The 23554-nt window shown below is 37.9% G+C and overlaps 1 protein-coding gene across 4 annotated transcripts in view; it reads left to right on the forward strand.

Moving 5' to 3' along the window:
* Positions 1-19524, forward strand: part of WAPL (WAPL cohesin release factor) — a 134700-nt gene extending 115176 nt beyond the window's left edge. For all 4 annotated transcript variants that reach the window (XM_066554184.1, XM_066554185.1, XM_066554186.1 and 1 more), the window contains 11 exons: positions 3322-3549; positions 7451-7562; positions 8553-8650; positions 10194-10270; positions 11440-11615; positions 11935-12050; positions 12746-12907; positions 14155-14362; positions 15473-15561; positions 16607-16702; positions 17056-19524. In XM_066554184.1, the coding sequence (XP_066410281.1) occupies positions 3322-3549; positions 7451-7562; positions 8553-8650; positions 10194-10270; positions 11440-11615; positions 11935-12050; positions 12746-12907; positions 14155-14362; positions 15473-15561; positions 16607-16702; positions 17056-17121 (1428 nt within the window). In that variant the 3' untranslated portion in view covers positions 17122-19524. The remainder of the gene's footprint in view (positions 1-3321; positions 3550-7450; positions 7563-8552; positions 8651-10193; positions 10271-11439; positions 11616-11934; positions 12051-12745; positions 12908-14154; positions 14363-15472; positions 15562-16606; positions 16703-17055) is intronic.
* Positions 19525-23554: the final 4030 nt, after the last annotated feature.

Below are 23554 nucleotides of genomic sequence, written 5' to 3' on the forward strand. Positions count from 1 at the left end.
TCTTAAGATTTCCATAAGGAAAATAAAGTAGCAGTTGCATACTGGCAGTTGGCATTTCTTGAACCAGCAGGGAAAACAAAATGCCATCTATCTTACAGAGCTTTGCCCAAAAATAACAACATGAAAATTACTTGTTCCACCAGATTTTTCTTGTAGACTTGTGTTTAAGCATAAGTTTTTAATTGACTTTCTCTCTTCAGTGCTGCCCTGTCAAGATTTTAAAGCATTATTAATTTTTAAAATAAAAACTGTATTTCCATTATAGCTGTCAGTAGTCAAGCAAAGAAATGTGGTTTTATAATGTCTTCAGCATGAGAATAACTTAAAAAAATCTAAAAGTGCATTATATGTAGTGCTGAACCCTAGCAAATAACCATCTGTTCCCACAAGCTGGAGTATAAATAGACCAAGCAAGAGAAGACAAGGATGAGAGTGGGTGTAAGTGGTCTGCCATTTCTGGAGCGTATGTTCAAACTAGGATGTTTTCCTGAATTCTGTAGAAGTATGCAGTGCAAACCCATAGTTAGATACACCATGAAATTTATGTCTAGAGCAAGTTTTATTTATTGTACTTTTTTCTCTCTTCTCTGCATTTATTTGGAAAAATGTGTTTTATGCATGTTGAGGAGTAGAATGAGATGGGGGAAGCTCACCTGAAAAAAATCACTCTTCTACTGCAGTCTGTAAGGCTGGCATTTGGAAGGATTGATTTGGTTCTTTGGTTGGTTTTTTTTGTTCTTTTAGAATACTGATCAAATATGAGTTGTAACAACAATTTTCCCCTCATTCCAAACTTGGAATTGTGTGTATGGTAGGGCATGAGATAGCTTTTAGGCAGTGTGGTTAATTAACTTAAAATAAGATCAGAGTAGAATGTAGATTTATTGTATTCAAGATGAAGACTATAGGGACTAGGAGAAACCAGCTTTCCAAAACCCTTATCACTGGGTATGAAGCTAAGGCAGGTTTGTTCCATTCTGTAAGCACCATTCACATTTGAGATCCTTACTTTTATATCATCAATATTTTCCTGCTGCACATCAGCATTTGGAGGCTTACTGGCCTGAATCTCTGCTGTGTATGTGCTGTGGCAGGAACCTGGCTCTTGTTTCCCAAAGCCAGTCCAGCCTTTGTGCTTTCCCAGCAGCCTTAAACCTCCTGCATCGTGTCTTGGTGATCTGATCTCATTAAGTGTCTTGAAACCTGGGTGGCCAGTCTGAAGGGAAGTGTTGGCAGAGCTGATGCAGAGGGAAAAAGAACCATTACTCCCTTCATAATGGAAAGCTGGTTGGGTTGGAAAGAAGGGAACCTGGAACAGGCAAGGGCTTGATACAGATGCTTAGAGTGAGTGTGATTGCCCTTACCAGACTTTGGAGTATCTGTAAAACATTTCTGAGTAAGGATCTAAGAACAGTCTCTGACTTACTGGCAGCCCAGATTATAAATCCAGCACTTTCCCTCTGTGAACAGCTGCATACTTTGTGGTTGATAGAAACTCTCTTGGGACCTTCAGCATTTTTTATTAAACCAGGAAACTCACCTAGATAATGCTGGTCATTAAAATATAGTTCTTCATAGATGTTCAAGTCCCACATTGGCTGAACAATAGTTAGCTAACCTTTGGTTCCTCTAGAATGTGTGAATTCCTGTGTCCTGTTTTAATCACTGCCATTCTGGAAGAGCCCAGTTCTTCAAGGAACCTGACATGTACAGTTTAAGCCAGGTGCAAGTAAATGAAGAGTAAACAATTTCTGTGATTAAAACAATAAAATTGCGAGGCTTATGGGAGAAAGTTATTGAAAATCAAAGGTGAACAATGTATACCTTCTGCAGACAGGTCACATAGATGCTTTCTGCCTTACATCTGGCAAGGCTGAAGTAGTGATAAAAGGCTGGGGGTAGCCTTTGGAAACTCTTTCCTGCTTCCTTCCTTCAGTAGTTCCAACGTGTCTTTGGTAGTTGGTCAGATTGAAGTCCTTATTCACCTGAGGATTTCCTAACTCAGACAGGAAGGAGTTTTGACATAGCTTTTGATAGACTGTCAGCTGCCTAATCCTGTCTTGGAAATGCTGATACTGCTTAGTATGACCAGGTATGATTATTACTTACTTCTAAAATAAACAGAGTAGATAATGATTACTTTGGCGGTTGACTGAACTCTGAACAAGATGTTAATCTGCTATGACACAGAGTTCTGCTCTTTCCTGTTGAGCTGTACAACATTTATATTCCAGAATTAGTTTGTTTCCATGTTTAATTAATCTTATGCAGAAACAATTGTGATGGATGCATGCAGCATGTTGACTCCTGAGGGTTGAACTCAGAAGGAACACATGCCCCACGCACCCTCCAGCTCTCAACTCCTCCAGTTATTGACAGGGGTTTCTGACAGTTTTGTGCCCAGCACTCCTCTGTTCCCAGTGAATGTTTCTCCTCTTTCCTGTAACTTGGATCTCAGTGCTCTCAGTACAAGTGTGGGATGGATGTGTGACACCAGGGTTGGATGGCTTTGCTTCACTGCTGTCTGTCCCTTCCTGACAGTCATCTTCTGCCTTGGCTTTTCTGGAGCCTCATGAAGGTAGAATTGAATTCCTTCTTCAAGAAGAATCAAGTATTCTTTAGCCAGTCAGATGTGCCTGTACACCAATTCTGTGTAAGATATGGGCAGTCAAGTTAATAACGTTCACGTGTTAAGGGCTGTTGGGGATGGACAGGGGGAAGCTGGTTTACACTCTGGCTACTTCTGAAAAGCAGAATTCACCTGGAAAGAAAATGCGTTTATGCTGGAAAAGTTTGGATAAACTATTAACTGACAGACCCATTTGGCAGAATCAGAATTTATGTCCCCAGGCACTCCCTCTCTGCAGACAGTGTCCCCATGATCTCTGGATTTTCTGGTGCTGTCACCAGTTCATCCCCTCAAAGCAGAATGTTCACCTACCTTGCCATGTACCCTGAGCTGTTTAACTTTGTTCCCCTGCCACGTGTCTCTTCTCTAATACTGTGTTACTGGAGTTACTATTTCTTACTCTGTCTGCAGCATTGAGTCTCTAAAAAGTAGAAATCCCTGCTTTTCTATTAGGGCTTTGTAAATATATTGAGTGCTTTATGTCTCAGTTTTATTTGTCAGGAGAATGCATTAGTAACTTGCTAGAAGGAATCTCCATTCAGCAGTGGGTGCTGATGCAAGTGCTAAGACTGGGGCCTGTCAGGCATTTTCTTTTATGAATCTTCAGCTTGTTTATTAAAAATAATGAAAGGTCTGCCTAAAATGTTAGTAAAAGCTAACTGTTTTTTTTTTTCTTTCTCTCCCAACCCAAGAATTTGTCCCTTTGTACAGCAGCTCTAATGTACATCCTTAGTAGAGATCGCTTGAACATGGATTTAGACAGAGCTAGTCTAGACCTGATGATAAGGCTTCTAGAATTGGAACAAGATGCTTCCTCTGCCAAGCTGCTGAATGAAAAAGACATGAATAAAATAAAGGAAAAAATTCGGAGACTGTGTGAGACTGTTCACAACAAACATCTTGATCTCGAAAACATCACGGTGGGTAACATGCTTTTATTGGAAAGCCTTCACAGTTGTGGAATGCTTAATAAAATGGAACTTGCAAGCATCATCCTTCATTTCACATCCCCAGCAAAGGATTCCTGCTGTTTCATCTACCTTTTATGTATACCTGACTGCACTGCAAGTGTGTTCTTCAAATTTGACATTTCCTTTTTCAAAAGTTGTTAGTAGGATAAAGTTAGGATGTTCTTCAGCTGTCTGAGTCTGTTTGTCCCTGCTAAGGGTAGCTAGTTACAGGGAGCAGTTGCAGACAAGTAACACTAAATAACTGTGTGTTTGAAGCCCACACTTAGATTGACTCCATTTCTTTGACTAAGTTTTTTAAGTACTTTCACAAACAGGGGTTTGGGTATGGGAGTAAGAGTATTGTGTGCTAAATTAAAACTGTGGTGTAGGTTTTGACATTAAAAAAAAAAACATCGTGCAGAAACTGATTTTTCCCCTACCCAAATTGTGGCAGTTCTGTTGCTTACCATGAATGTGGATGAATTTCTTCTTTCCTTTCTCAAACATACTTGTTCTTTATGAAAATACCTTCATCTGTAGCAGAATGAGCTGGCTCTGTTTAGGTTCTGCTTAAAAAGAAATTGGATGCTATCATCAAGCTAGCTTAGAAAATAAAAAGGCTAAGTGTTAAGGTTTTCTAGAAGAGTATTTTAAGAATTGATTGACAGATTGATTAGATGGGTGGCCATAAATGACAAAAAGAAGTAATGTGTCTTTTGCTTTTGCCATATTTCAGTGTAGTTGATCTTAATTTTTTGACATCCTGTAATACTTTATTTTCAAGATTCTTATTAGGATTTTTGCTATTTTTTTCTGTAATGCTTATACCTTTTTTTTCTGTAATGCTTATACTCAACAGGAGAAGCTTCTGATTTATTGCTTATGAAGTGAGCTTTTCAGAGCTTTGTCTGTGCAAGTAATGTTCCAACTCCTGGCAGTAATCTGCGGTCAGGATTGTGTTCCATATTCAGTTGGACTGAAAGATTATGGGCCTTGTTGAGCTGGCACTTTGTTTTGTAGCTTTTGGGACTTTTGTATCAGTTTAGGAAGAGTTTCTTTGGGGTGTTTTCTCTTGGAATTCTGGCTATGGAACAGAGAGCTGAATTGATATGAAGAGCCACTGTTCTGTAACTTTAGCAAGAGCTAAATTTTGGGTGAGGAAGAAAATATCCATGACATCATTGTTAACTTTGGTAATCAGGTTGTGGTGACAATGGAATACAAATTGCAATTTTTAGGCTTGTTTCATACCAAGACATGAAAGGTGCTGGTAGGGAGCTTGAATTAACTTTCTGGCCTTGCAAATCTGCAGAATAGGAAAGAATATGAGATTGTATTCTGCACTTTCAGTTTAACATCTGAAAATACCACCACAGAATGAAATTTGTTCTCTAGGTGGTGATCAGCTAGGATTTGGTATAATCAGAGTCTTCTTTCAGTGCTGTTTTGGCACTGAAGGCAGCTCACATAGCAGAGTTTGTCAGTGCCAGGATATCTCTTGCACTATAAAATGTAAGACAGCTCCCTTTATTAAGCATGGAACAGCTGGTGCAGGTTCCTCATTGCTAAAGCATCCAGCCACAAAGACCACTGTCTCCTGCTTGAGCTTTTCTCATATTCATAATCTGATCTAGCCTGTTGCTTTTTTATGAACTGTAATTCTGTTCTTGTTTTTTCTTAGACATGGATTTTAAAAGGAGAGGATATATCAAAAGGGTCTCTGTCTTGTGAGGAAGTTGTTCATGAGTAAAGAGCATTAATATCCTCAGCCATCAGTTTCAGCTGCTCTATTTGAGGGTTTTTCCCTGAGGCAGCTCTATTTCTTAAATTTGCTTCGAGCTGTTGCTGTAAATGCATTGAATATTGTAGTACCTCACAGATGGAAACTGGTTTCCTCCCAGCTGCACCATCTAGAAGCAGACTGTATAGTATTTAGAAAATATTTGCAAGCCAAATGAGATGATTAGGTTCTCTTCCAGTTTAAAATAGTAGCAATGGTAAGTTGAGACCATAATGAACTTCATATGTTGAAGATCAAGCTGCTTTCATGTAGATCCCTGTCATGAGATACAATAAGTAATCTCTGTTTTGTACTAAATGACAGGCAGAAAATGCAAAAAAAATTGCAAATCTTCTGGGGGTGAAGAAAAGCTCTATGCTTTTTCAGACTCAGACATACCCAGTGAGAAACAAGAGGATTGCAGCAGATGTTTTTATGCCTCCAGTTTGTGCCTAACCAGTCACACCTTGGCTTGTTTGAATCTTACACAGATCAGGAGAATGTGATCAATTTGCCTCCTTCTTTCCACAGACAACATTGTTTGTGTGTCTGTCTAGAAGTGAGGCTGGCCTAATTTTTAAATATTCAAAGGTTCTGTTTTTTTGATGGCTATTTATGTTAAAAACATAAACCCAGAAACCAAGAAGGAGGTGTGTGCAGCTTGAGTTTGTTCCAGGCTGGCTGTGCTGCATTAGAAGAACATAAACCTGAAGAACCTGACCTTCACCTCAGGAAATGGCCCTCACCTGGTAGTGAGCACAGCCTCTGCAGCTCCTGCTTTTGCAGCTGCCAGCTGCCTCCTCACTGTTGCATCAGAAAAAAGCCTTCAGGAGTGACTTCTGTTTTCAGATGGTGAAAGAGCTTAGTCTGGTTTTCACTCTCAGCATAAGGCTGAAATGTTAAGGCAACCATGGGACTTGGGTGTTAAAATTTTGTAGGAATTGACAAAAAATTTGCATGTAATGGATTATTTTAGTCAAAAGCAAAAGGGTTACAAGGTTTCATTGCTTTTATTAAAAAAAAAAAGGAGAAAATTGGTATCCTTATTAAGTGTGTACAAATATCAGATTATATTCTTTTAGGGTTATTGGAAGTCCTGCTGCCCTATGACAGAAAACAAATCACTGTGTTTTAAATATTGTGTGGCCTTTGAGCTTTTGTGGTGTAGGTATTTAGGAAATTAACTGACCTACTGTAGATTTGCTGATACTTGTGCTCTCTTGATCCTCTCAACCCCTTGCTGACCCAAGGATTCTTCCATTTGCCCTGGAGCAATGCTGTTACTGTCATGCTCATAGTGACAGTGTGCTGCAGGGCTTGCCTCTACAACCCAGAAACAACTTTGGGTGTTAACTCTTCTTTATCTCATCTTCAGCTTTCTTTTCCTCCTTTGAAATGAAGTATTTTGAAAGCAAGAAAAGCAGCTGGAGATGCTGGGGAGTGGGGGGAGGGCTCATACTGAGACAATGAAGTGTTTGCTCAAGCCTGTTGAGTTGAGTACTGTTCTACTTCCATTTGCAGGGAGTGAACTTAGCTTTACTATTGCTGAATTTATATATGTGTTCCTCCTTTTTTCCAAAAAAGTATATCAGCAAATAGAATAAGGTTTCCTGCAGTTGTTCAGTTTAATTGCTTTATTCTGTAGGTTTGAAATTAAAAACACAAGATACCTACACTGGAAGCAGATGTGATCTGTGAGCAGCAAAGCCCATGTATCTGAGTTTGATAAGCTGCGTTCACTCGGGATTTGCTTGATTTTTTTTTTTTTAATGCCTGGCTGATTTGTCCATTTGCTTCCTCCCCTTGTTTATTTTGATAACAATAGAAACAGATAACAGGAGTCTGCTTGGGTTTTCTAAGCTATTAATAAAATAAAGAAAATTTGAAAATGCCAATATCTTTTTTATCAGTATTGTTATTTTTTTAAGATGTGCATATTTTCCAGTCTGTTCTTGCTCCCTCTGGTGGTGGTTCTCGGAGTCTGTACTTTCGTTTTTTGTGGTTTTCCTGTGACGTATATTTGTATGGCTTGGTATATTGGCTGCAGCTGCATTTGATGATGGCACTAACTCCAGAACCTCTCTCTTTCAGACTGGGCATTTGGCAATGGAGACGTTACTGTCTCTCACCTCTAAGCGAGCTGGGGACTGGTTTAAAGAAGAGCTGCGACTTCTGGGTGGTCTGGATCATATTGTAGATAAAGGTATAGTGGGGATACTACTTTGACAGCATGAAAAAATAGTGAATTGTAATAAAATGTTTGCTTTTTGTAATGTTCATTAACTGTGGTTAAAAATAGAAATATTATTTATTTTTCTTAGCAGTGTTAAAAATAAAATACACATTCAATATCAAGTAACTGAGAAATATTAGTGATCTTAATCTGTTTCAGGTGGGATTGAAAGTAGTTTTCATGTTAAACAGATTGTGTAGAGCATTGCATTACAACGTATGAGAATAAAAATGGCTTAAGCTTGGACAGAATGCTGTTACGTATCTCTGTACAGCACACTTATTCTGGAGTAGAATCTCCTTTATAGTCTTCTAGCATTATTTTCAGACCAGATATTTTTAAACTAAATATACCAAAGGAAGTAAACCCTTCAAGATAAAATTTGGTGGGGGTAGGGTTCAAAGATATGCTTCCGTTAGTGTGTTTTTGATCAGAATCTCCTAGCTGGGAAAAGGGACATTTCTAAATGAGTTCTTGACCTGAATAAAGCTTGGTCTTGAATAAGGAGTGGGAGAACAAAGAAAGGAGTGGAGAGGTGGAAGTATTAAATTTGAACACAGTTTCAGGTTATCATTTCGGACTTGTAAAGTCTTGGAAATGTGTGCTTGTCCTGTCTCATTCCTCTTCTAAAAGACTCCCTTAGAGTTAAGGAACATAATCGTGTGCTGGACACTGTTATTAGCAGGAGAAAATAATATATATGGTTAGGTAATTTGTAACAGCAGTCTAAAACTTGTCAAGACAATGTTGTAAGGGTTTGGTTTTTTTTTTTTTTTTTCATTTACTTGGAGAAATGAAAAGTTTTGGAGTGCTGACCATGTCTTGATTATTAATTCCTGCCATTAGAGGTGTGCAAAGTGTAAAACAAGGTTGATAACTCTTGAGTAGCTGGTTAGTTTGTACACCTGGCTTTTGGAGACCTTTTACTTATGGGGGAAAACAACTTCTTTTTGTGTTTAGTTAAAGAATGTGTGGATCACCTAAGCAGTGATGAAAATGAAGAGAAGTTGGTTGCTTCCTTATGGGGTGCAGAGAGATGTTTACGGGTCTTGGAAAGTGTGAGTATGAGCAGATTTCTGAGAGTTGCTTCTTAAGCAGGTCTGGTTTACCTTCTTTCAGTGTCTAGTCACTTTATAGCTCTATAAGGTTGATTTCTATTTTTTCATAGACTGTACTAACTTTCTGATGCTTATCAGTGTTTCTGTGGTGTTTGAAAACCTAATTTGCTATTCTGTATGTGTGTACTGCATTCCAAGATTATTTTTGTTAAAAATAACTAAATATAACGTGATACTTTTTCTTAAGTTCCTACAAAAAGCTGCTGTTTATGGATGTTGTTTTCAAGGCATGAGTTTTGACTCTCCAATGTGTGTCTAGTAATAACTGATCATTATAGAAGTGGGATTTTCTTAGAAGCAGTAAATCAATGTTAAGAGTTGCTACTTTGAGCCATCAGCTGGGGAAGTGCTGAAAGAGAAAATTGTCCTGAAGGGCAAACGAGTCCTGTCGTCAGTTGAGTGGGTAAATGCAGATGGTAAATATTTCTTTGAGAACTTGTGAGAAAATCAAAATACATGGTACTTTTGTAGAGTTTGCTTGACAGGAATGGTGTGTGTGTGTGTGTGTGTGTGTTTTCTGTAATGCCTTCACTGAGTTTGGTGTTTGTTCCTGGTGTTATCCTGTTTCTGTTGTGATACCCTAAGAAAGCAGAAGAGCCTTGTTATGTTCTAGCAACACATCTCCACACATCAGCAAACATTTGGGATCAGAGTACAGGTCAATGAATCTTGCTCAACACCTTAAACCCAAATTAGAGGGCAAATAGTTACAGTGGTCGCTTGTTTTCTTCGCTAAAGTAGAAGGACAGACTTAAAGATAATGTAAATGCAAGCTAAAAACTGAGAAACATGAACAATTGTTGAAGGATGTTTTAAAAATTCTCTTTACCTTTCTTCTCAGCAGTGAGGAAAAAAACCTCAGAGTCATTTTCTGCTTTGATATTCAATAGATGGAATTGCCAAACAAGAGTAGAAGAGCCTTGTCTAGTGTTAGAAAATTCAGATTTGGACTTAGGGGTATTTGTGATGTAGTAAGATCCCTAGAGACTTGGGAGAGATGACAAAATTCAAAACACGCCAAATCATGCAGTCCAAGAAAAGAACTTCTGTTGCTTCTGAAAATTGACTCCAAATTTCAGTCAAGGGAATCAAGGAAAACCTTGTGTGGTATGGTGGGATGCATAATAAGCTCTCAGAAGTGGATTTGATGTCAAGTCCTTAAAATGCCATATATATGATTGTGTTCCCTATACACACCTGGATACTGTAGTCCCAAGTGTGGATTCAGGGTTCTGCTGTGGCAAAACATTCTGCTGCATGGTTTCTGTACTTTATCAGGGAAGATGGTTTATCTTCAGTGCCACAGTTATTTAGAGATGAAAACTCCAAGGAAATACTGAAAAATGAGAAGTGAAAGTTTACACTGGATAGTAGCCAAGAAATGTGGAACTGAATCAAGTATAGTAATAGTAAAAGGGAATGCTTCTTTTTCAGGGGGAAAAACTCTCTTACTTTTAATACTACTTTCTCCTTCTCTCTTTAGGTAACTGTGCATAATCCAGAAAATCAGAGCTATCTGATAGCATACAAAGACTCTCAGCTCATAGTCTCCTCGGCTAAGTAAGTTGAAGAAAAAATCCCCAAAAACCCCAGTTTTGCAAAATACCTCACATGATAGGGTAAAAAAGGAAAGAAGATTCTAGGGGTGAATAACCCCAAAATTTCCACTGTTGCTTTTTCATTGAGTAAAGTTCATGTAGGTGGGGGTTTGGGCAACTACCTCAGTACTCCCAATGTGTAGAGCTGCTACTGTTGGGTCTCTTTAGAGGCTGCAGACTGTGGATTCAGCTCCTGCTCTACTAAGAAGGAACACAGAAGATGGTGAAGTGACATTTATTTATTGTGTTTTTGTTATGCTTAAGTGTTTACTGGAATGGAGCATAGCAGAATTGACAGTGTAATTAAGAATTAAAATAGTGGAATCTTGTTCTTGACATTTCTCCCTGGCAGAGGTTCTTGTACAAACACCTCTAACCCATTTATCAATCTGGGTGAGGTCTCAGTTGGCTGGCAGAGCCTGTCTGCCCCTTGTATTGCTCTTCATAACAGAACAAATGAAGCTGGAAGTTTGACTCTGCAGACCTCATTGGAAACATGATTTCATGGTTATAGGTTAGATATTTGGAGTATTTCTTTAAATTAAAATTAAGCAAACCACAATTTAATAAGTTAATTAAACCAGTGAATGTTTTTGACATTTCTGGTTTTGTTTGTAACTGAAATCAGTGTGGTGGTTTAACATGAAACTAATGTTATGCAGTAAAAGTCATGCCTGGGGTCCATTAGTGTTACAAGATTTGGATATTACTGCTGGGGAGTCATGTGTCATTTCTTACTGAATGGAAGTAGTTCTGAGAAGAGAACAAGAGAACATTCTGCTAACACTGTCAGAATCATGTTGTGTGAGAGGATACGAGAGGCTGGGTTTGTAGGAACAGGAGATATCTTTTGTAAGATCATGTGATGAAGCTGGGAAGGAAAATTAACTTGCTCTTGTAATACCAAGCTGATAATGCCCTAAGATTTCCAGGTTTTTGTTTACACAATTTTCAGTGGAGCTTATAAAAGATTTTACAGATTATAAGTTTATTATCTGTCCTTACAGACTGGGTATCAGAAAAATTGTGCGTAAAGTTCTGTTTCAGGTTTTTTTCCCTGTGAAACAAGTCTACAGGTGGAGTGCTCTGTATGTTGTGAAGATAATTTTGTTCTGCCCCATCTCCCTGCAGAGCACTGCAGCATTGTGAGGAGTTAATCCAGCGATATAATCGTGCTGAAGACAGTATCTGTTTACCAGACAATAAGTCTGTGCCTCACCAGAATGTAACTAACCATGTGGGTAAAGCCGTGGAAGACTGTATGAGGGCCATCATTGGGGTCTTGCTCAACCTGACAAATGATAATGGTAAGATAACAAATATTTTGCATATTCTGTGCTGAGGTGTCAAATAAACCGTTAGTGTAAATATATTTTTGTATTGATGATGGTTTTTCAAGTCCAGTGCTATAAAACAGTTATCCATGGTAGATGTTTGCTTACAGCCCTCAGTAATTTGTCTTTGCAAGCTGGGTGAAGAATTGCAGATGAGGACTTGGGCTGAGAGTGATTGGTGTGTCATTAGAGCCAAAAGGTTTTTATTAGGCTGCTTACCATTATAAATGTGAATAGTTTTCACTATTGTAAATAGTTTTCACTATTGAGCCTCTGAACTCTTTGTTTGCAGAATGGGGTAGTACAAAAACAGGTGAACAAGATGGTCTGATAGGCACAGCGATGAATTGTGTGCTTCAGGTTCCCAAGTTCCTACCTCAAGAACAGAGATTTGATATTCGTGTGCTGGTAAGTTCTTGTGCTTCTCATATCAACAGAAAATGATTTGCCTCCTTCTTGTGCATTGAGCTGCTCTGGCTCCTCATTAAGGAATACTTCCCCCTACAGTTTTCAGTGACCATATATACACCTAAAATGAGGTACTTAAAGTTTTTGTAGGGATGTGGTGGGTTTGAGGGTTTTTCCCTTTGGTGGGAAAAAGTGCACTGCTTGATGAACAAAGAGATTTAGCTAAATAAGTATGTGAATTAATAATTTTCAAACATATTTTCAGTTTTGGAAATATGGTTGATATCATTGTTTGAGTTAAAAGCTTTGTCAGATTTACCTCAGCTTATATAAAATGGGTCAGAGTGGCCTAATAGCAACAGTGAAATTGTGTATATGAAGGATCTCTTATGAACATAAGCTCAGGGTTGGACACCTGAATCCCTAACCTCTGTAAAGGAATTCTCAGCTCCAAAAATGTTTTCATGTTCAGAATTGGAAAAAATAGATAGTCCTGCATAAAAGTTCTCCTATACAGGCATCTCTGTTCTAGCTTGTATTTCTTTAAATCCTGATCCCCCTGTTTGTCAGACTGTTTCACAAGTTGTATATTCTCAGAAAGATAAAGACAAAGATGTTTATCTAAATAGATATTTTTTTGCTAAATCATCTTTTTTCCAATGTGTGTAATCCTTTTTGACTCTCCAATTTTGCAGGGATTGGGTCTGTTGATCAATCTTGTGGAATACAGTGCCCGGAACAGGCACTGCCTTGTCAATATGGAGACATCGTGTTCTTTTGACTCCTTGTGTACGGGCGAAGGAGATGAAAGCCTGAAGATAACTGGACAGATTGATGCTGTTCAGGCTTTAGTGCAGGTGAGGAGTGTTTGTCCTGCAGTAGTTCCCATTTCTCATTATCAGACTGTCAGGAGGAAGGGAGAATTCAGCAGTGAAAATGTGTCAGTTTTCTGTTTGGCATTTTGAGGAGTGGAGCAGGGTAGGGGAAGATTGCTGCTCACGACCCTGACTTCTGCAGTGCTGTCCATTACAGAAACAGCTTCCTGGAAAAGACAGTGCTTTACAGACATCCACTAAAACTCTTTTGTTCCTATATAATTTATTTATAGTTTTATTGTTCCTAGATCATTTACTTTGACTTTTGTTTTAAACCAGCTGTAAGCTAATTTTCTCTTACATACTTTGCTTCCATAATTTTTTTAAGTGCCATGTTTTTGGGACTTTGCAACTTGAAATTAAAAACAAGATCATCCTCTATAAAAAGCGATAAAATACAGATGTAATGATTATGGATGTGAAACAGCATTCTTAAATTGACTGTAAGCAAAAAGAAATCCACCAATAAAATGAAGAAATTTTTAAAAATTATTAGAAAAAAGAAATCAACCAATAATTTTGGTAAATCAGTTTCACCATGCAAACTAAAATGAAAAAACTGAAAGGAAACCATGGATATCTTGTTTCAATTGAGTTAATTTTATGGAAGCTTTTAGCAGTTGTATTTAACTTTGTGAAATAACTGTCCAGTAGCAGACAAAAAAATAAGTGAAAATAATAATATTAAATATCTTAATATTTAAAAAATATTAAAAGCAATATTTAAAAGCAAAGCAATATTTAAAACTGGTTGTATGGTATAGGAAATAATTAATGAGAAATAAGTGTCTAATATGGGATTCCTGGTTCATTCACATTCTTTGCTAAGTCATTTTAAATGACTCCCTCATGTTTTTGCTCTAAGAAAGCCAAGAGGGAATAGTTAGCATAAAAAGAAAAGGAAAATTGGTAGAGAACAAAAATGGACAGGAAATTATGGCAGCTTTTATTCTTCCTGCCATGTCTGAAGGAAAGTGATTAAACTTTTGGGATGCCCAAGAGGAGCCTGTCAGGCAGTTCAGCACCAGGCAGGGAGATCTTGCTGTGGAGCACAGTGCTGTTGTTGGGCCAGATTATATTTTCCTTTAAGGAAGAAAAGCCTATTGTTAAAAAAAGTATTGAAGGCTAATTGTATTAAAGGGTAAATTGTGAACAGGAAATCAAAGTATCAAGTCAATGTGTTTGGGGTTAATTTCTAATGGAAATTCTCCTGGAATTCCCCACATCAGCTGTTCCTGGAGTGTGAGCGAGCAGCACAACTGGCTGAGAGCCAGACGGACGAGCTGATTAAAGAAGCTCCCACAGCTCAGCATGATAAGAGTGGGGAATGGCAGGAGACAAGTGGGGAGATCCAGTGGGTCTCCACAGAGAAGTCAGATGGCACTGAGGAGAAGGATAAGAAGGAGGAAGATGATGAAGAACTTGATCTTAATAAAGGTACGTTGTCTGGCTGTGATGAGCTCAGAAACAGTATGATCACATAAAATCCCTCCTTGTCCTCTGCTTCCTCTCTACGTCCAGTCTCTTGGGCTGAGATTTCCTCAGTGTATCCCAGATGAAACTGCTGCATAAGTAGGAGTCATTCAGATCTGAAACATGAGAAGTAGAAGCTGTTATGCTTCTTTTAACTATTACCTGTTTCTTAAAACAAACAAACAAACAAAAAGCCCAAAATAAACAGGAAAAAATCCCCAGACCTTTTTGGGACTCTTATGTACAAAATATTCTGGAAAGGATGGCTTTTAGGCTGATACCTCGTTCTTCTGGAACAGTCCTTGCAAGTTACCTGCCTTAATTTTGTTTCTCGAGGTTCTTGCTTCAAGCTACTTTAAGAGTTGGGGTTTTTTCCCCTCCTCTCCCTATTTGCTTCTTCTGTCCCCCTCTACTTTGTGTCTGTCTTTTCCTTTGATCAGTGGTGTCTGAAGTGCCTGTGTAGTGCATTGATGTACTCCATCTTTGGTAGTTTGTTCCAGGAGTTTAAATATCTCTGACCTGTTAGATAGTTTGTTTCTGGAAAATGGATCTGAAGCATCATTCCTTCTTGTTTAATCTTCTAATAGTAGATGCAGTGTATGACTTTTAATAGTGTTTTCATCTTATGTTAATAGGTGTGGTATATTACCCTCTCCAAGCTTGCTTTATATCCTTCCTCCTTTTTGTAGCTCCAAAATGCTGAATCATCAGCAGAAAATGTTATCCTTAATACAATAAACTACTTTGGGGGAAGTTTTAGAGGCATATGGTATCACATGAAACATTTGGATTGGTAGTTAGGGGTGTTCAGCATACAGTTTGCACATTGAAATGGTAAATGACAAAATACTGTGCAGCAGAATGAGTTGAAACTGAATGAAGACCATTTTTCTTGTCAAGAATGTGCTGCTGAGTCAGTAAGTGTGGTGTTTCCTGATCTCTGAAATCTCAGTCCAAAAGCTCGTTTTGTTGGAGGAAAAAGCATTCTGGAAAGTGATAATGAGGGATTGTATTTGCAGCAGTAAAAGATACCAGCTGCTTAGAGAATACAATAGACTGTTGTCTCTTTTACAGCTCTTCAGCATGCTGGGAAGCACATGGAAGACTGCATTGTGGCCTCATACACAGCATTGCTTCTAGGCTGTCTCTGCCAGGAGAGTCCAGTAAGGGAATAAGTTGATCTTAAGTCCAGTATAATGTTTAATGAAGTGATAATTTGTATGGAAAGGGGTTTATTAAATTGGGCTTCAGTGTGAGCAATACGTTGGTGAAGCTACACTGGTGCGTACAGCTTTGGGAAGAGTTGCCAGAGTTATTCCAGCCCAAACAAATTTTTTGAACATCACCGTTTTTATCAAAAATAGTTGAAATTGAATATTTGACCTCTTTTACTTCTCTCCCCTTCCTTGTAGCCAGCAAAAGAATTTGCTTTGGAAAGCCAGAGGAAAATTGGCTAAGCCTGTTCCTTCTCCGTAGTTTTACTGAGCAAGTTACCATCAGACTTATTTATTCTTTATCAGTCTGCTTTAGTTTTTTCTTCCATTGAAATTAGATGAACTTGTGTATGTCCCTATTACAAAAATAATTGTCTCGGATTGGGAATATAGAATAGAAAGCTGAAGTTAAAAATATGGAGCTCCAATAGCTGAGAACTCAGTCAAGTCTCCTATCAAAAATGTGTTCACATGCAAATGAGTTCAGACCTGCCTTCAGGCTTGTCTGAATTTACCATGGTGCAGAAATGGCCTTTAAGGTGCTGTTCTGTGTCCTTGGACTGATCAGTGTCCATAACAGTTTTAGTGTTCTGAGTGAGAATGACAGTGAGATCAGTAATTTTCAGCCCTTCACAGTTGTAAAGGGAGAGCCTCTCCCTATCAGGGGAGTGATCTGGTGGCTTGATAATCTTGTAGGTCCTAGGAACGTCTGATAGTCTGGTTTTTGGGGGTTTTTTATTTTTTTTAAAACTTACACAAACCTTACACAAAATTTTATTAAATAATAAAATTTATTTAAGCAATTGTTTTCTAAAAACAGAAACACAGTGAAGATATGAGTATTGCTTAAAACAAACTTAAATCATAAAGATGGCAGCAGAAACCATCTTTATGCTGCGAATATACTTGTCTTAGTGCATCTCACATGCAGCTCATTATAGTTCTGTGTCAGAAAAATGTTTCCCAAATAAGACAAGATTGTTTTATTTCTTAGATCAATGTGACTACTGTGAGGGAGTACTTACCTGAAGGGGACTTCTCGATAATGACTGAAATGCTCAAAAAATTTCTCAGTTTTATGAACCTTACTGTAAGTAATGCATATTTCAAATTGATATTTGTAGATATTTTTACAGTTTTGTTTTCTGTTAATATTTCATGCCTTTTGAGAAGCATTAACATTTTTCAGTTTGTGTCTTCATAAGAGCACAGGACGATACTCTGTTTTTTAATACTGAAAGGCCATTTGTCTGTCATAATTTTGTCTGTCGTTATACTGTGATTGGCCAGGAAGATGTTTCTCAATTAGCTGTCTGAACCTAGTTGCTTTCACTGATGCATAACTGTAAATAGTAAAATCCTGAAAATAGAATAGCTCTCAGACAGTTGAAGGAGGTGCTACAAATGCTTGTTTGTTACTTGTGTTTTCTATTGCATTTCCAGTGTGCTGTTGGAACAACAGGCCAGAAATCTATCTCTAGGGTGATTGAATACTTGGAACACTGCTAGATACTTAACTTCCGCTGCAGGCACTCTAATGCTGGAGCTACCCTTAGACAAAAGAAGAAGTCATGAAAGAAGTCCTTGAAGGATATACCAAGAGCATTCATCTGTGTCATTCGTGTTCGGATTTTTAAGGCTACCTGGTCTCTTAACCATGCATTCAGCATTTTCTAAAAGACAGTTACTACATCAATCTGCAACTATCAAAAATGAGGGGGAAAAAGGTTCTGAGGAAAGTAAATAAAGAAACCTTGCTGTTTATGATGCAGTGCAGTATTTAAATATTTTTGGCAGGGTTTACCCTCCCTATCTTTTTTCTTGCTTTGTTCGTGACAAGTTTCAAGGGGAAAAACTTGCTGCTGATAGTGCAACTGCTGTTTACTGTTGAGCCACTGTTTCATGCCAGCCAGGTGCAAAGGCAGCTTAGCTACTGAGGTATCAAACAAATGTTCTAATAAAGAAGTTGTGGACAGCAGCACCGCTCCTATTTGAGTTTAATTTGCTCCTGCTTTTTTTATTACTAGATGATTCCAAAATCATAAAATATAAATTTTTAAATACTTTTGTGATTTTAACTACTGTCTATATTTAAAATTTGTTGGAATCCAAAGAGGCGAGGATTGGATAGTTTATTTTTTATACTGTTTTGATTGAAATTAGGTTGTTGAACTATTTCTCAGTTCTAAAACACCCATGGCCCACGTACTGTAACCTGCTAGACCATAATGCTTTGTAGTTCTAAGAGCATGCAGACCCATAAACACATAAAGCCATTGAGGGTATGTTATCCACTAAAGGAATAGTGACTGTAAAAAGTTGTGCCCTGTTAAAATGCAAATGAAATAAAGAAAGAAAAAAAGAAGATTTAAAAAACACTCACTCGCAGGGTAGTTTACACTTCCGATAAGCAAAAACTTTGAAATGCTGTTTTAATTTGTTTCAAGGAAGAACTCAAGGTGTGTTTTATAATGTTGAATACAATGAATTTGGATGCTTTAGGGGGAATAATTTTAAAGAAGCTAAAACACCAATGGGGATTATTGTTTCTAGTTGACATAATCTTTCTCTTTCATCCTTCTGTAGTATGACAGAGTTGAAATGCATACAACACAAAGCCTTAAACTGCTGATATAGCTAAGATGTTGTTCAGTCTGAGGTTTAGTTCACAGCAAAGCATTGTGTTTGAGGACTTAAGTGGAACAAAGAATCCCAGAAAATACATGACTTTTTAAACAATTTTTTTCTTGCACTCACTATTCAGACCAACAGAATTGATTATTAAGTATTTTTATTAAGGTGGTCTTGAATATTTGCAGACTGTTCTGCGATCTGCTTCATTGACATTTTTAAATACCTGTATAGGTACTTACATCATGTTACTCCATTGAATTTGTAAAACTTGAAGCCATAAAAATATTAGTTCTATGTATAATGAGGGGGAAATAACAGGAAATCTAACCTGCTTTTAGATCTTGTGTTATCTCCGTGTATAAAGTTAAGAACTTGTGCTTTTGTATCAGTGCCAGCTGTAAATTTTTTACATACAGTGGCTGCCTTCTATGTCTTCCTATTTTTGATAATGCAGATTGTTGGGAATTCTGTAAGGAAGTAACTGATTAACGGCAAATATCTTACGTTGGTCATTTTTTTTTTTTCATTTTCTCTCATCACCTTCTAAAACTTAGTGTATCAGTGTAACTTAGAAAAGTTTTTGAGGTTGTGTTCCCCTTCTTCAAAAAAAACCAAAACAGTATTGAGAGAGGGAAAAAGTATATGTAAATGATCTGCATCAGGAGAAAATTATTAAATATTTGGCCCATCTAGTTTTTGGATTTTAGAGATTTTCACATCTATAATGAGATTTCAAATTGGTTATGTAGTTTCATGTGGGGAGATGGCAAGAGAAAAGAAGAAGCAAATATGATGATAGGGGAAAGCAGGGACAACTACCTTTCTTTGTTACACTGGTAATTGTTTGGGAATTGATTTACCTCAGTGTTTAACAGGTTTTTTTTAAATGTAACTAATTGTCAAGCACTGACAAATGCAGATTTTTTTTTTTTGAGGGTGGGGGGAGAAATCACCCTGTGAACTGCAGTGCATTTTTGTGTGTTAGACCCTCAAATAACTCTGCATTAAAGGGTACTTGAGGTCAACTTGCAAATTAAAGTTTTAAAGTAACATTTTTTTCCATTGTAAATATTTGTGTAAATACTCTCAATTGGAAATTAGAACAGTAGAGTACTTTTCTGAATCCAATCCTATTTTTATTTTATACAGTATTTCTCAGCTGTGATCTTTGGAGCAAAAGCCAACGGCAGGAAAAATAGTTTGTACCAGTTTCATGAAGTATGTCTTTGGGTTTTTGTAAATAATTTTAACTCAAATAAAATTGCTACTTTCAATACATATCTTGTCTTTTAACATGCAATAAAACACTCCTCGGAGTGATTGCAGAAAGAAGGCAGTGTCAGGTAAATTGCTAAAAGAAAAAATGTGAAAACAAAAAAGGATGAAAAAATGATAAAGGAGCATTCTGAACGTAGTGCTTTGCTTTTCACCTGTGTGTTGGGACAAAAAAATTCAGTTCCTGGACCTGAGGCTGTGGTCAGTCAAACCAGCCACGGCTGGAAAGCTGGAAATTTTCTGGATATGATGTATGGTGTCTCTTCATGCATTTTGGAGTTCTCTGCACAAGTTGATCTTTCAGTAACAACTCTGGAGAGCTGTAATCAGAATAACATAAATGTGATAGAGCGTAGGGAAAATGGTACAGTTCTTATGGTGGGACTTTTCACATCATGGGGGGTGTTAAGTGAAAAGGGAGGAAATTGCCATGAATGTTGCTCTGTTTCTTGATTAACGTGAATGATGCTTTAATTTCAGGATGGATTTTTTCCCATGGATTTTTCCTTAATTTGTACAAGTAGCTATGGGTACAATATGCAATAATTCATGAACTGTAACACGAGTTGAATGTGATGTGTCATCTCATTGCCACTTAGAAAAAGCAGCAGCATAATGTAAGCTTTTCTGTGCTGTAAGGGAGTGGTACTGGAGCTTGAAACATGGAACAGTGTGTTAATAATGTGTGGTGCTGTAAGAGCCAAATGCAGCTTTTTATGTAAGCAAATGTTTTAAAAAATTCTGGTAAGAGTATTTCCTCTTGTTTGCCAGTAGTTACGTAATGGAAGCATTGTGTGGAATGCTTAGGGGTGACATCAGCATTTTCAGATTAACAGGATAATTGTGAAGCTTCTACAGAAGATTTGGGAGTCAAAGCCTTTCTCATAAATTATTTCCTTTTCAATCTGTTTTGAAGTGCTTGGTTTGCATAGGAGAAAATGATGTGGTCTGATGCCTATGGCACTGATTTGTCTCATATTTCTTTTCTGGGCATCACTAAGCAGAAGCCAGAGTATACTTGGTTAGCTGGGGCTATAACCAGGCAAGCCCACATATCTTTTCCAGTAAAGTTTCTTTGCATGAATGTGATACTTTTCTAGTTTAAAAGGCATGGAAAACCAAAAATATGAATTTGACTTCAAAAGATAAAGAGGATTTAGGTAACTGCCATTCTTCTGCATCAAGCCTGCCCTTATTGGATGGCCTGTTAATTGGGTTTTTGAAGATAATGAGATTGGAATTTACCCTGAATTCCACTAGTCAAGTGTTTTCAAAACCAGGCCACTGCAATTTTTGATACTGCTGCTTCTCTTCCTCTGTATAATATGTTAATTTGTCTTTGGAAAAAGGACACTACTAGCTTCTTTCAGCTGTGTGGAACAGAAGCCTTTCATACATAATCTTTTTTACTTGCCCTAAAGATCCCCTAAGGGATTGTAATTTATGAAGATGTTTGCAGCATCAGTAGGTTCAGATAGTCTTCCTGTAAATAAAAATGAAACCATGATAAATAATGCAACTGCAACGAGTCCTTACCCAAGGTTGATTTGTTTGCTAATGCCACAGGATCTTTATTCCAGTTGTGCAAACTGAACTGAATTTGCAGCTGCGGGTTGTGCCCCAAGTAGCCACGCTCAGTAGGAGATATCTGTGTGAGACAGCAGCACTCTGGTGATGCACAGGGGGCTGCAAGGAGCCCTGGGGGCTGTAAGGAGCCCGGAGGATTGTAAGGAGCTCTGAGGAGCCTTGCTGGGAGGAAGGAAGCCTTGCTGGGAGGAAAGGAAGCTGCTCTGGACAGAGCCTGACAGAGCCAGACATGTCACATCCATCACCTACTGTCTTCAGACCGTATCTCCACATCTCTTGACCTGCAACTTCAGTTCATCACTTTGGAGAGGTAAATGCCAAAGACTTTGTCTCCATGTGTGCAAAGCCACATTGGTAAAAAATGAAGAGTTGTGCAGGTAGTAGTACCTATTTCCAGGATTCTGGTCTGAGGTGGACCAAAGTTACTTAAAGGCAAGTTCATTGAACTTCTGCAGAGTACAATCAGATGGTATCTAAAAGGAGACTCTGCTTAGAGTAATAGAAAAAATAGCAGGAATTGTATTAGATACACTGCTTAGTGTAGGAATCCTTTATATCTTCTGTATTATAACAGAAGATTTAGTTGTGTCTCTGCATTTAGTTTTTTAAAGGTTGGGAGGAAGATTGTTAACCTGGGGTGTAAAGTGGATGGAATGATGTCATTCCAGCTGTAAAGCTGACCCTGTGATTATGTCCTAGAACAACAGTTATTTTGTTTCTTGCTGTTTCCAGTACATAAGGCATGCAAACCAAGGGGAAAGGCATTACTGCAAAAGTTTGAAGTGAGAAAGGGAAGGAAGGAGTTAATTTTGTCAAATGATACCTAATTCAGGAGCCTTGCAAACACCTTACCTCTGGGAATGATGTTGAAGTTGTGGAACTGTGGGGTTTTGTTCATGGATGTTTTGTTGGCCTCTTACCCAAACGTGTCTCTTGAAAGCATTTCTGGGGCAAAAAGTTTTAAAATACCCAGGCCAACTTGTTTTCTGATCTAGTGTTAAATTTATAGTCTGAATTGAAGTACAAACCATGAGCAAGTCTTGGAGTAAGATCACTTTGTGTCACAGCTCTGTGCAAAGGCATGGATTTGGGTTCAAAAGCTTGATGTTCAGGTTACTAAGCCTTAAAAAGCAGTTCAGTAATGTGTTATATAAAACTGCTGTGTAACATCTGGTGTCATTTTGCTGGCTCATATTTTAAATTTTTGTCTTCATTTGACAAGGAATTTTAAAGCTATCTTACCCGAATTAAAAATATCTAGGTTGAAGTGCTATTATGAAATTATACTTTGACAGCAGAAATTGAACATGGTAAATTAAATAGAAGTGATACAATTATTGTTTGTAGTCTCCCCTAACTATTTTTAAAACCTGTCTATAAATTTTTAATAAGGAAATTCTTTTTAGTGGAAAAATCTGATTGCAATTTGTGTGCTGAGTATATTCATGCATCTGAAATATCCCGGTTCAGAATGGACCTTCATATTGCAAAACAATGGGGGTTTTGTGATACCTTAGATTACAGTGAGAGCCTTACTGAGGCTTTTGTGAAAACAAATTTGTAGCTATTTTAGTCCAGATAATAATACAAGTTCCCTCTTATTTAATGTCGGTTCTAATGGTTATTCAATTATAATTTCAAATGTGAGACAAAAGCAAACATACAGGACTTCATGTCATTTAAGTATCCATGTAGACTATAAATTGAAATTACTGGGGAAACCAGTAATCTAGAATGATTTGTTAGTCTATTATACATCCCATCTAGGACTGTAAAAAAAAACAAACCCAAACCTAAAATTATTGTGTTGCGAGAACTAAACTTTGATGCTCCTCACAAGAAGAGACAAGTACGCATCTATCCAGGTGTTGTTATACAATGTTAAGAGGTTTATACAAAGATGAACTGTATGTTAATTTTATGCAATACTTGTGATTAGCCTTCAGAAATTCTCAGGAGAACTGGTTTGTGACTTTGTGCTGTTTGATACATGATACAGCTTCAGCTTTTTTTAAATCTGAGAATGCCACAGGATCTATGTGCTTTGGTTTCTGAACTTTGCTACCTGGGACCAAGTGAAGCAGCTCTTGAACCACTGGTGTCTGTTGGAACCTTGGGTACAGGGAATATTCCTCTGTCAGGAGCTTTCCACAGATGTCTACACAATCCCACCCTTCTCTGTGGATTTTACCTGGTCACCATTTTCAAAATGCTCAATTCAAAGCCTGCCGAGCTCAGTCAGTCCTGCATTGTGGTGATGGTCTTTAAAGCTGAGACCAGTACCTTCTTCTGTGAGAAAACCTCAGCAAATGCTGAGTTCTCAGCAGGACCCAGAGTGCTCTTGTGTCAGTGAGACCCAGGGAGCAGGGGCTCAGTGCCAAACCCATGGCTGGGGCTGACGTGTGCCCAAGGCTTTGCTCAGGTCACTGGGAGCGGCTGTCTCAGC

The sequence above is a fragment of the Molothrus aeneus genome, chromosome 8 (genome assembly GCF_037042795.1).
Source record: "Molothrus aeneus isolate 106 chromosome 8, BPBGC_Maene_1.0, whole genome shotgun sequence".
Lineage (NCBI taxonomy): Eukaryota > Metazoa > Chordata > Aves > Passeriformes > Icteridae > Molothrus > Molothrus aeneus.